General features: G+C 35.9%; 1 protein-coding gene across 2 annotated transcripts in view; it reads right to left on the bottom strand.

Moving 5' to 3' along the window:
- The window catches only part of LRPPRC (leucine rich pentatricopeptide repeat containing), a 91438-nt gene that overhangs the window by 20180 nt on the left and 58123 nt on the right, over positions 1-13135 (bottom strand). For both annotated transcript variants that reach the window (XM_030499076.1, XM_030499077.1), the window contains exons 26-29: positions 6918-6986; positions 6563-6653; positions 3164-3306; positions 2971-3058 (exon numbers count right to left, since the gene is read on the bottom strand). In XM_030499076.1, coding sequence (XP_030354936.1) covers positions 2971-3058; positions 3164-3306; positions 6563-6653; positions 6918-6986 — 391 coding nt within the window. The remainder of the gene's footprint in view (positions 1-2970; positions 3059-3163; positions 3307-6562; positions 6654-6917; positions 6987-13135) is intronic.

Raw genomic sequence — 13135 nt, 5'->3', positions numbered from 1 at the left:
CATAAATAATCCCTTTGCTAATGCAAATCATAGCCACAATAACCCTTAAAACTTTTCAGAAATACTCGTACTATGACTACCAATGTCAGAGCAGTAGGCATTTTAGTTTTTTCTTATACTTCAAAAGTAAAGATGAAGACATCTCATTTGAATCCTACTGTCACAAGAAGAGTCACACTAATAGCATTTGCTACAGTGTGCTGTGGAATTTTAAGCTGGCATTCCCCAAACCAAAACGGCTGGTGTTCCCTTTGGTTTGAATGTTAAACTTCTTCAACCAAAGAGTATAGAATCATAGAATAGTTTGGGTTGGAAGGGACCTTAAAGATCATCAGTGCAAATGGCAGTCTGGTTGAAGTATAACTAGATGAGTCTTGAATTAAGACATATGCCTGATCAGGTATTAACAGCTTACTGCTTCTTCAAATAGCATCTAAAATTATTAAAGTATATTAGCATTCGAAAGAGAAAGTTCCTGGTTTCAAAATCATACTGTGTTATAGTAGCTATTTCAAGTAGAAAGATTTGTTAGAAAAGTGACAACTTGCCAAGAAAGTCTCAGTTCTCAAGACAGTCAAACTTGTTTCAGCAAATCCAACTGTTTGGGATATGTGTAACATGATCCCCCAGAGTCAAGTTCTCACACTGAGGAATCACGATAAAAATGAAAATATGACTTAGCATAAATCAAGCACTTCAGGGAACAGCTTTTCAAAACACCTCCATGTCAGAATTGATAAATTTGTGAAATTAGTTACATAACTAGATTAAGTTAATATTTTTCCTATCAAAAGGCTGATGCTGATAAAAAGTTATATTCTGCCTTATTACATTCACATCAAAATTACACTATACTGTTATATAAAAGTGACAACTTAGTTTTTATGCTGGTTTTTTTTTCCAAGACAAAGAGAACTGTTTCCCAACGTTTGTCTTTTTTTCCCTGCTAATTCCCAGTAGCTCTACACCACCTCCTCTCGAATACTGCACCTTTAAATAAAAGAACACGTAGGAATAATTTATTGATAAATTCAGTATCAAACGTTATCATAGACAGTTAGCAGTTACATTTCACAATTTTGTTTTAAATTAGTCTCCCTGCAAGGTCCATGACATATTTAGTTTCCTCCTCCTCTCCACTTGATCATTTATGATATCAAAGGCACAGGACACTTTCCCAGGAATCATGCTATAAAATGCCCTCCATTAATTTTGAAATGTTTTCAGTGACAATATTTCTGATTTTCTCATTTTCTTTTGAGTCCCAAAATTTACCAGCATGAAGAAAATTCTTGAAAACATTATATCTGTCATAATACATGATTCTTAAATTCATATACATAACATGAGATTACACACCCTATATATAGAATACCCAGACTCCAGACCTCTAATCAGTGCTCCTGCAACTGAACAACTCTATAGAGTCATTTCACTAACAGAAGCGTGTGAATAGCTGACAGATTCTTATTTTAAAACTCAAAAGCTTAAAACCCAGCATGTCCGACCTGTAAAATACACTGATAACACTCAGGGAAGAAAAAGACTAGGTATCTTGTATTTATAAATCTTCCTCATTCAGCAAAAATGATTTTTTAAACCTATTTAATTCTATTCCTTATCTGCTTCCAAGTGAGATACCCGTTTATATGTCACAGTATAGGTGAACAAAATCAGGATTTCCAGAACATTCAAATACTCTGCATCCTGGCAAATGCTAGAAATAGACTAATTTCCTCCCCACTTTGAGAGGTCCAGTAATGCTAGTTCTGACTCCGTGACCCTACTTTGGGACAAGATGGATAGGAATGGATTTCCAATGATTTAAACACAGATTAAGCCAAAGGAACTGCAATGAAGCACACTCCTCCTTTCCATATACAAAGGCAAACACACGTGCGTAAGTTAATTCCATTTTTATCTGAGGTAGGGAAGTTTGCACAGAAAAGCTGTTAATTTTTCATAGCAGAATTGATGTGATCTCTCAATAAGGCCATTTTACTTGTGAGACAGTACCCACAGGCACAGGGGTTTGAAACTGCAAGCTATGGGTCACATTTTGATTTTCTTTTTTTTTTAATAGCCTTTATTTGTTTGGGGAAGGAACAACAGGAGGAAAAGTCTGCAAATCCTACAGATAAACACAGACAACTTTAATCTTAGTTGTAAAGAAGCTAAAGACGCTATGAAACACATTGAATCCTTCCTTCAAATAGAAATCAACAGCCTTGCAACATCAGTGGATAAAATATAGACTAACTGATAAAAGACAGCTAGGAGGAGAGCAATGGTTATCTCCATAACATAGTCCCATCTCATTTAATCTTGTCTATTTAATTTCTTTGTCAAATCTATACTTAAATAAGGTACTTGAAGTATACTTTGGAACCATATCTGATCTTATTATTGAGACTTCAACAGCAGGGGCAAATACAAAATCTCTGAACAACTTCTTTTAATAAGTAATTGCCTTTTCATAAACATGTGTCTGCTATTTCACTTGACATCAATCTTTCATCTCACTACAGTTCTCATGTCTCACAGCATAAAACTTTTGACCAAAAAGCTGGATTTTCTGGGAATCACAGAAATGATATTTTCCTATACATAAATTTATTTTCTGGTGTTTTATGGATACATTTGAAAGTCTAGAACATGGTCTTAACCCAACAGTATAAAGTGAACTACAGACCAGCAATACTTCGGTAATTTTAAAATTGGCAACCTCTCTGTAGACTGGCTTTCAAACATCCATCTAAGAAGTCAGCATTTCTAATGATATTTTAAATATTTAGCATATCCCTCTCCTAACAGCTTCTGAAATGTAATATTGGCAGGTAACATTATCATGTAACTTTCTTAATATACTAGCAAACCAACAAAAAAAAGCAGCAAGCATGTGTTGCTCTGTAGTTAATTGAAATCTTAAAATTAATGCCGGGGAGGGTGGGGAAGTGGTTTTCAGTTTACCTTTTGCATTGTTTTTGCTGCAAAGCATCCTTATTTTTCTTTCTTCTTCACGAGAAACAGTTAAACTTTCAGTATCTTCATGTCTAACCTTTAAAACAAACTTATTTAAGTTACTGTAATGCTGTATGTTAACATTTTTCAATGCAAATATATTAAAAAGTGTTGTTAGCTAGGAAAGTTAAATTCCAGTTACCTTAGGTACCTCAAATGGAACAACCTGACCATTTTTTTCAAGAATTTCAGCCAGTAAGGCTAGTGTTTTCTCACGAGGAACAAGATTTTCTTCTTGAATTTTAGTCCAAACAGCTTCAGCCTTTCTCCAGTCATTGTTGTTATCTGAAAGCAGATTCAAATCTTCAGACAAAAGCACATTTGAAGTACATATATATATACATATCTAAAGTGATTCAAAAAAGGTATCTTTGGAAAATAATTCATCAATTAGTCATATACTTCTGCTTTACATGATCATCAACCTGAAAAGTTCTGAACTACTTTTAAAACACAGAGGACACTGGAAGATGCAAACAACAACAAAAGGATTGTATGAATTTTCAAATTAATGAGAAATCAGCTCACAAACATTGCAGAAATGTGCCTCCTGGCTCATAAGTTCTAATATACTTGATTGTTAATTATAAAAACAATTACAAAAATTTCTAAGTTAGTACAAAACATTAACCCTCTAAGGTACCACTTCCTCAGTTCTATTCTGAAATCCTCGAAATTAAATCCCCTGGTTATGTTGCTACTGAGTTACAGCGTCTACATTCCAGAAGTTTAGGTCTTCAGGCTCTCATTTTCTAAGGGAAAAAAAAAAACAAAACCAAAAACCCAAGCAAAACCAAAACCAACACCAACTGTATCTGAAGACTGTAAAAGGTTAAGTTTTCTGAAAGAGAAAAAAATAATTGCTGCCAAATTCACAGAATAATTCAACTGTTTTCAACAAAACCAGCTATTTATACATGCATCACTATACAGAACTGCAAATAAATAGAAAGCTGGACTTTATGAAAAAAGTTAATTGCTATTTAACAACATACATCAGGTGGTTTCCTATGTCTCTTATCATAAGTCACCAGAATAGCATTGGATTCTGGTTGTAGATCCTATTCACAGCTACCTAACCCCAACATTTGCTAACTATAATCTGTCCATTCCATATTTTAATTCAGAATTCCAGAAATTAAGAGATGCAATGCAAGAAGGCAGTCAGAAGGCGGATGACGGAACGAATCGTTCACTCGGCAATATCTCAGCTTAAACCAGCAGCTCTTCCACTACTCTTCCACTGTTCAGTTACGGAACTTCAGTTTTTCAGCAGCTCAGGCTCCACTGGACTAAGCCAAAGCACAAGGAAAAGCTGGAGCAGCCACTTGGAAGCAGCATGGCACACTTCGATGTTCTCTGGAATTGTTATAAAGGTGGAGTTTCAAAGCAGAATGTGCTGCTTTGCAATCAATATTGCCATGCAATACTGAAACGTTACAGTGCAACGTTCTCTTCTTCCCAGGAGCAGCATGAGTTTAGGAAAACACATGGATATGTAACAGGGCTGATTCAAGCTCCATGCCCACTTTCTTTGGCATTGCTTCAGCTTTTTGGAAGAGGCAACAAACTTGGTGACTACCCTAAGTAAAATAAAATGATTGTTTTTAAGGACTAAATACTGCAGATAACATTTTAAAGCCGATTATAATGGCAGTTAGCAGAGTAGGACAGAGAATTTCCTAACACTTTTTCATGCACTTGTCCCTATGTTTGGCCCTCATGAGGCCACATCTAGAGGACTGTGTTCTCCACAACTATAGAAGACATGCTAGCAACTGGAGCAAATTCCACCATCAAGACAGACATGGGGCTGGAGCAGATGCGCAACAGGAGGTTGAAGAAGAGTTTTGGGCAGCCCGGAGAAAAGCAGGCTAACAGGGCAGACTACTTGCTGTCTTTAGTTACCTGTAAGTTACGGAAAAGAGCGAGTCAGGCTCTCCTTGGAAGTGCACAGCAAAGTATGAAAGGTGATGGTTAAAAGTTGCAGCAACAGAGTATCTGAGGATGATCAAATCCTGGAACAGGTTGCCCAGGGAGGCTATTTGATTTCCACCTTTGGAGGCACCCAAAACTTCACTAGACAAGGCCATGATGTCATCTAACTCTGAAGCCTTCCTAGCTCTGGGAAAGGGGTAGGCCTAAAACTCCTGAGGTTCTCTCCAGCGAAATTCTTCTGTGGTTCTAAAAAACCAAATGCATTGTCTTCTACATTTCCGATCACAGCTTGGACAAGATGCTAGATTCTTTTTTTAATATGCCTAAAATAGATCTGAAGTTATGGCTACTCTCTACTGTGCTTGTGCATGGAGCAGCTTCAACAGATAATCTATAATGGTTGAAAACAGGAATGTGCGTGGGTTTTGTGTTTTATGGTGACAGAAACCCACAAATGTTTTCCACATCTTTGAATAGATGGAATTGGTTTTGTCTTTTGAAAGACAACTGAAGATTTTGCATGACAGAAGTTGATAAATTGTATCTTCTTAGATTCTCTTCCTAGCAGACACACTGTCAGACTTACTCATTGCCAGAGGTGAACAGGATGAGAAGGGAAATAGGAAGGCTCCCTCCCTGTTGAGCCAACATTGCTTTTCAGGCCTACTTGATTTTTGACGGTGAACCATGTGCAAAGCCAGAATCAGGTAATGCTATAGTTGAATTTTGACGGAAAGGCTGTTCAGGAAATGAAAAGTAACACAGAGGTCTCAAGAGGTCTCATCATTTATTTTGTGGAAGTACTCATCTCTTCTGCTTAAGGGAAGTGGAATGGGGAAGTATTCCCCATACTAAATATATCAAATTGCTGTAATGGCTCATTAATCTATACACACACGCATATCACCGAAATGCGTAATAGCCCCTGTAATGCTTTTTTATGTCCCAATTTACTCTACCCATATCCAATCTGAACACAAAATGTTTTTTCAAGACTTCAAAATAACTGAAGCTTCCAGAATTTTTATTGTGTAATACAGCACAACACACTGAGTAACAAACCAAGCACAAACTGAAAAATACATAAAAAGAGGAAATTAAAAACACTACAGACACATCCTACACTAAGTCTCTAGCATAGAAATGACCTTCCAATTTTAAAAATTGTTATGTTTCTACAAATGAAGCAAAATTTAAATTGTAGCTGGTGAAGAATTGGTAGATTAAAAAAAAAAAAAAAAACAAACAACAAAACCACCTTTCAGAACCAGATCCAATTACAGAAGACTCCAGGTCTTTACCAGTTATGAAGATGTAACAAATCTTCATAACTGTTTTACTTCTTCAAGCATATTAAAAACCGAAACAGAGTAAACTTTCAAACTAGGATACAAGACAACAGCATGGATTGGAAGACTTGTACTATGTAAGTTCTAGGTAAGTGTTCTGGTCTGCAGGCCAAGAGTCCCCTGTACTCTCTCCCTCACAAGATGTCTCAGAAATGGTATCAAGGCTAATCACATTTCAGGATAAAACCCCTCTCCAATTCAGGGTTATTACCTATCTCCAAACACAAACCAAAACAGATCACAAGCTCACTTACCACACAATTGAAGCAAGTAGTAGTACATCTCATTTCTATCACATTCGAATAGATTTTGAGTTAATTGTACTAACTGTTCCAATGTCTCCATCTTCAAAAAGAAAGAAGGAAGAACACAGTTATACCCCAGCCAAACTATTTTTCTATATATGTGCACTTACACGCTGTGTGCATTCAGCTAAAATAATATTCCTGTTTAAGTATACACCAGCATTTACACAGAGCGATAAGTTCACCTCATCAGCATGTCACATGTCCTTTCACGACCAAAAAAATCAAGCAATGAAATACTTCCAAACAATTTTTCTTGGAATATAATGACATTTACATAGAAGACATCATACAAGCCACATACCTGATTATTTGATATACATTTCTTTGCAAACCACTGCAACCTTCCAGAGTGTGCTCTCAAGCCAGGAGTCTGTAAAATATTTCCACAAAAAGAAACACATTACTTCACACAGAACATTCTAAGTAAAAGTTAATAAAACTTCATAGTTTTGGGTTGGGTTTTTTTTTTTTTTGTTTGTTTTTTTTTTTTTGAAAGCTGAATGAGACTACAAGCTCACAAATAATTAAGTTAGGCTACATTTATAAGAGACTTTAAAATTGCAGTCAGTTTATTGAAGACATTTTCCTTTTTGGTTGAACACTGCCAAGAGAGTTGTTTTAAAATACACTTCAGATGAGCTGAAATGTTAAATAATTTCTACCACCACAGTAATAGAGTATTATTGCTATTACCCACAGTAATCTTTTGTATTACTTGTGGCAGCGAATTGCACAAAATGCTTCTAAACTGTCTTCACAATGAAATGTTTGTATTCAACACCACTGCAATGTCTTAGCAACTAGAAAACCATGCCACTCAGCCACATCATCACCAGTTCGTACCCTCTCTCTGCTAACATTAGCCACTTTCTTACAACTAGTAACACCTAATACCAATTGTGGTTTTAGATACTGACTTCTCTTGCTACTGCTCAGTAAGAAAAGCAGGAATTTATAGAGCAGTAACTGTTACAACTGTAATGTGCTGCCACGCAGATGCCAGGTATACTACTGTAAGGCAATTCCTATCCCAAAACAGAGCAAAGGCTTACTTCTTAAGTTTTGTACATGGAGGAATTGATGTATAATAGTCAATGTGCCCTAGTTCTTTCTGTTACTAATTTTCTCAGGTTTAACGAGCCTTTGCTTATTCATTCCTCTCTTGTTTTGAGCAGACGACAGCTACAGAATACAATCTCAAAAAGGCTTCAATCATTGGAAACTCCTCCTGGTACAGACTACCACATTGTGCCATCTCAGTAACACCAACCATAATCAAAATATTAGTTCCTCCACTTAAATAAATCCTTAAACACAGGAAAATTCACGGTTCTTAAACAAACATGTTACAGACATGCCAGTACTTATGTCCAGCATACCTAAAAACGATACAAAGAAACTGTGCAAAGCATCCATCATTTTCACCTCTTATCTTTCCCTCCCACAGAGTACTTAAATTTACTCTATACTCCCTTGTTTTATCACAAGGATCATTTACAGAGAGGATTCTGCTTTCATCTCAGGTGTCCAGATTCACATTAATACAGCTCAAAGTGATTCCAAGGAAATGTCTGTTCATCCCTACAGAGAAATGTGTGTTTTGACTCATGAATGCTTTTAGCTGTTAATATTTTAAGAAATCTCTACTGTTTAAACATGAAGTGCAACTTCTAAAATTTGAACACCACTTAGCATAAAGGAGCCAGTCTGAACAAGAAGCTGTGAGAAATATTGTGTCTCAGTTCCAAAACAGTGGAAACAATTACCACTGAAAAAGCCAATTTACCTTCCGTCTTTTTAACACAGATAATTTCTTTTTCCCATATTCCTAAGTGCAAAATTATTACCATTACATCTTTATGAAATAATTCAGCATATACCAGAAACCATCATGCAAAACTTCAGTCAAAACCATTAGAATCTGCTAAATAGATAGGAAACAGTGTTCTGCAGAGTAAATATTGGGCCATATAATCCTACCAATCATCCAAGCCATTTTATTCAATCACTGTAAGATTTAAAAAAAATAGGACATTAACCCCACAGTTCTTCAACATGGAGCATCTTCTATGTGTATTCAACTGTACTATAAAAATAGTCTCAGCCCAGAGGTTACAGAAAAATAGTGGCTTTCTCAGGTATTCAAAAGTGGTATATATAAACACAGTTTTGCTTTCCAGGTACTTGCTTTTTTTCCCATTTTCCCCCCCCCACATTTATGTTTACAGATACCTGTTCAGTGTTTCTTTAAGAGCTACTAAGCAGTTTCACATAAAATATGCTGAAAACTAAGTCAAGAATTAACATCTTATACAACAGGCTCTTGAAAATGAAAAAGAAAATAGCATGTTGCCTGCATTTGTAGCTAATCCTCTTCAGGACATGGTAAAATTCAAATGCTGAATTCACTTACAACTTCCAATATCATTGCTGATCCGAATGCCAATGAACTCAACAGCTCCAAAGCTACAAACTTTTTATAGTAAATCCTTTCCTGTTCAGAAATGATTGATGTGCCTGTCACTACAAGGACAGCTGAGTTATACAACAGATATCCTTGTATTTCATTTTGAAATTGAGAAGTGTTTTCACATACTGCAGTTCTCAATCATCAAAAGAACATCTAGGTCAGATTAACTAAATCTCCAGGGCTTGCTGATAGTCCATATTTGTAGCTTATCCCTTACCATCTTAGGGCATTTTAAACATTGCATTTAGCAAGAAGCAGACTTTCTACAATGCAGCAGACTAAACTACAGAATTAAAAAAAAAGCGAGTTATAAAAAAATGAAGTAAAAAACCCTGTTACTCTAATTACTCGTCCAAATCCCCATATACAATTTTACTCTTGCTTATTCCAATGGAGAAAAAAAAATAATTATTAAAAATCTATTATTCTTAGTGGGTTTGGTTTGGTTTTTTTTTTAATTTTTTTTTTTTAAGCTATTCACTGCTTCAAAGACTCAAACAACTATTGAGAGTCTCAAGCAATTCATACAGCATATAAACTAAACATGGAGGTTGTCTGGCTTTTACATTCTCTTGGAATGTAACACAGTTGTACTGTACCAAACCAAAGGTTCATCTAGCTTCTTATCCTCTCCCTAACAGTGCCTATAGAAGAATATAAAATGACAGAAAACCCAGCAATACTTTCCCCTTAGCGCTATTTCACTCTCCGACTACTTGAGGTTCAGGGGGTTACACTGTTTATAGAAAGTGATTTCTCTTCTGTGAGCTTTTCTGGTTGCCCCTGGAATCCCGTCAGATTTACTATTCCTAAGATCCTTTGGCAAAAGGTTGCATCAACTGCCTTATGCAGAAAACAACCACTACCACTTTTTGTTTTTCAGCCTAGATTCTACTAGTTTCAACTTATATTGGAAGGCAATCCACAGTTGATTTTTCTTTATCCTTTCCATTTCATATTAATATCAGGAGTGGTATAATTCCCTGTGGTATACACTTCCCTATTTCACTGTTTCTTCTCCAGAATAAGCAGAACTCATCTACTTAGCTATATCCCCTATAGAAACCAGTCCATACTTTTGATCATGTTTGTCACTATCTTCCTGAGGCTCAACTTACGACCCTACAGTAACTTACTGATTTTATACTTTCACATACAGAAAGGAAAACTAACCAGAGGGAAAAAAATATGCTGCATCTTTACAACAACTCTTGCCAAGCAGCACTCAAGAATCACATGAACGCAACACTCCTAACACACTGAATACGTTTAGTTTGTTTGCCTCCTTCCTAGGACCAGTCACTTCAGACAGGTGATTTCTGTACTAACATTTTTATTTGAGCCAATTTCTACCTATTACAGCTGACTGAAAGAAAACAGATTGCTTGGGAAAATAATCACCTATCAGGGACGAATCTCTTTGATGTTTTCCCAGATTTTTAGATAATTATGGAAATATTAAAGTTTGGTTTAGTATTCTGTAACTGTTAAGCTAATAGACAAACACTATTCTTACTACTTTTAAAAAAAGCTTTACAGAAGACATATGGAAAATATTTATTTCTCTCTACTTGCCTAAAGCAACCTTTTTCTCTTTAAACAAAAAACTTACTTACAGAGAAAACCCACAAAAATCAACAGACCAGAAACCCTCTGGTATTGTTAAAAAAGAGGACTTTCAGAAAACTAAGAGTTTCCATTATACAACTTTTGCTATAGCTGGCTTAGGATGCACAGTTATTTAAAAACCAGCAGAAGTGGCTGGCTTTTCATTTTTCATTTGGCATATACATAACATGAGATGGATGACTTTTGTTTTAACCTTCCAACACTGCACTTCCACAAACTACTACTGTGCACTGTTTGGATATCTTGGACAGCTAATTTTAGCCTTTCACAGTGTAACTTCACTGTGAGTAACACACCAATTCTAACCAGTCAAGTTTAACTATGGCCTCCTTAAATGTTTTATGTTTTCTTCTAAATCCTTACATTTTCTTCCCGAAGTTCGTTCTTTATTTAGTGAAAGAGTTCCACCTACAATCACCAATCCAAACATATTCAAAAGAAAAAGTTAAATTTTATGAACACCATCCATGCTGCACTGTCTGACGGTATTTTTTTGGATGGGTAGAACGATCCATACCTCTCTGTGCAGCTGAAAAAGCCAGTAATAATAAGAGACAGCTAATGCTGCTGAAGGAAGAAGAATGTTTCATGATGAGTTATATCAACAGCCATAACAGACTTATGTTACCAGTACCAGAACCAGTTACTGAGATTTAGATGCCAAAGCAATGTCTTGCAAGAAAATGCGTTACTTCTCCAAACAGACAGCCTTGAATAGACAGCTATAAGAACTGATGTATGTCATTTCTAACAGCGCTTTCTAACATAAGCATCAGTGAAAACAGAACATTTGATGGGAAGTTCTTAATTTAAAGACAGAGTTTTCCCTGATTCCACAAAAATGTCTATGAAATTCTTGCAAATTCCATGCAGCTTCAATGAAGCCTGGGATATTTTTGCATGGCAGCTTACTCGAACAAAGTTTTTCACAAAATAAACACTCTATGCTATGCTTTAATCTTCCCCTGTGTTAAAACTCTTGGCAGAAGTCCTCACTTCTACTAAACAGCACGTGTACTACTTCATCAAAAATTAAAAGAAAATATGCAGATATAAAGTTTCTGTACCTTATGTAGTCATCTAAGTCTAGTTGATAGATGAGATGGTTAAAATTATCTTACATTTCTATTATACTCCACCTTCAAATGGCAATGTATTAGTTTCAAAAAAATACTAAAACATATACATTAACATTATTTTTCAAATAATCTTACATCTGTGTTGCTATATATGAAACAAGTATAACATTTTGCTCTATTTCTTACATTGTAATCTTCATAGCATAAAGTAAGTGAAGCATCACAGTGGGATATAGAGAAAATAGAGAAGGACCATTTTGATTACTGGCTCTGAATGTACCAACTTTTATGCAATAGTCCAGAAGTTTGTAAAAAATGCAGCTTTAAGGCTATGTGATCTAAAGTTAATCCGCGCATCTAAAAGACTATTTTCTGTTGCAATCATATCATCTATCCGAGTAACCTGGTCTATTGGAAGGTGTCCCTGCCCATGGCAGGAGGGTTGGAACTAGATGGTCTTTAAGGTCCCTTCCAACCCAGACCACCCCATGATTCTCTCTAGCTCAGCTTTTCTTTAAGTCATTGTACTATCAGGCTGACACTAGAGTTAATGGCAGTACATGGCAGGCAATGGCAGTAATACTTTTTCTACAAGTTCATTTTCCACCTTGGAAAAAGTTTAGCTCTCGGGGATTTAAAAAAATGGTTTCTTTGGTGATGGCATGGAAAGATTCCCATTCATTGACTTTAGCTTTTCTAAGCAAGAAAAAACAAAAGAAGCAGCAGCAAAACCTTGCGAACTGCCGGTAATCAAGATGGGATTTCTCTAAAAGAGCAATTGCTTTTGTTCTCTGTAAGCTATTTTGCCCATAAATAAATGTGACTAAACACAATCCAAACTCCCATAATACTGATTTCTTTAATGAGAAGCTCACCTGAAACCTCCAGACACTTACATAACTTTTTGGGCAAGGGATAACTGTATGAAAGCTTGACTACAATAAAATCTGTATCTTCAATATGACTGCTTTTCATGTTTGGTAACAAGGGCAAGCGCTCTTATGCAGCACCAGAGTTTTGAAAATTATGAGTTGCTCCACAGAAAGTAATGCCTTCAAAACCTACTCAATTATAGCGTATTTGATATTTTACTTGCACTACCAGATATTCCAAGACAGACATAAAGGGACACACGTCTACATATTTATCATTTGTAACCCTCCTGCTGGGAGTGATTAGAATTCAAGCTTATGCTCTCCTTTCTGCCTATTCTACAATCACCCAAGGCAGCAACTAGCTTACTTGTACTAGGTTAATTTTTACGTAAAAAGCAGCAGCAGTTCATAATAAGAAAATAAGAGAGCTTGCAGTCTCCACCGGGAGAGTTTTTACTGTTGGTTT

This window comes from Strigops habroptila, chromosome 10 (genome assembly GCF_004027225.2).
Source record: "Strigops habroptila isolate Jane chromosome 10, bStrHab1.2.pri, whole genome shotgun sequence".
NCBI lineage: Eukaryota > Metazoa > Chordata > Aves > Psittaciformes > Psittacidae > Strigops > Strigops habroptila.
This window is presented reverse-complemented; position numbering and strand designations above follow the sequence as displayed.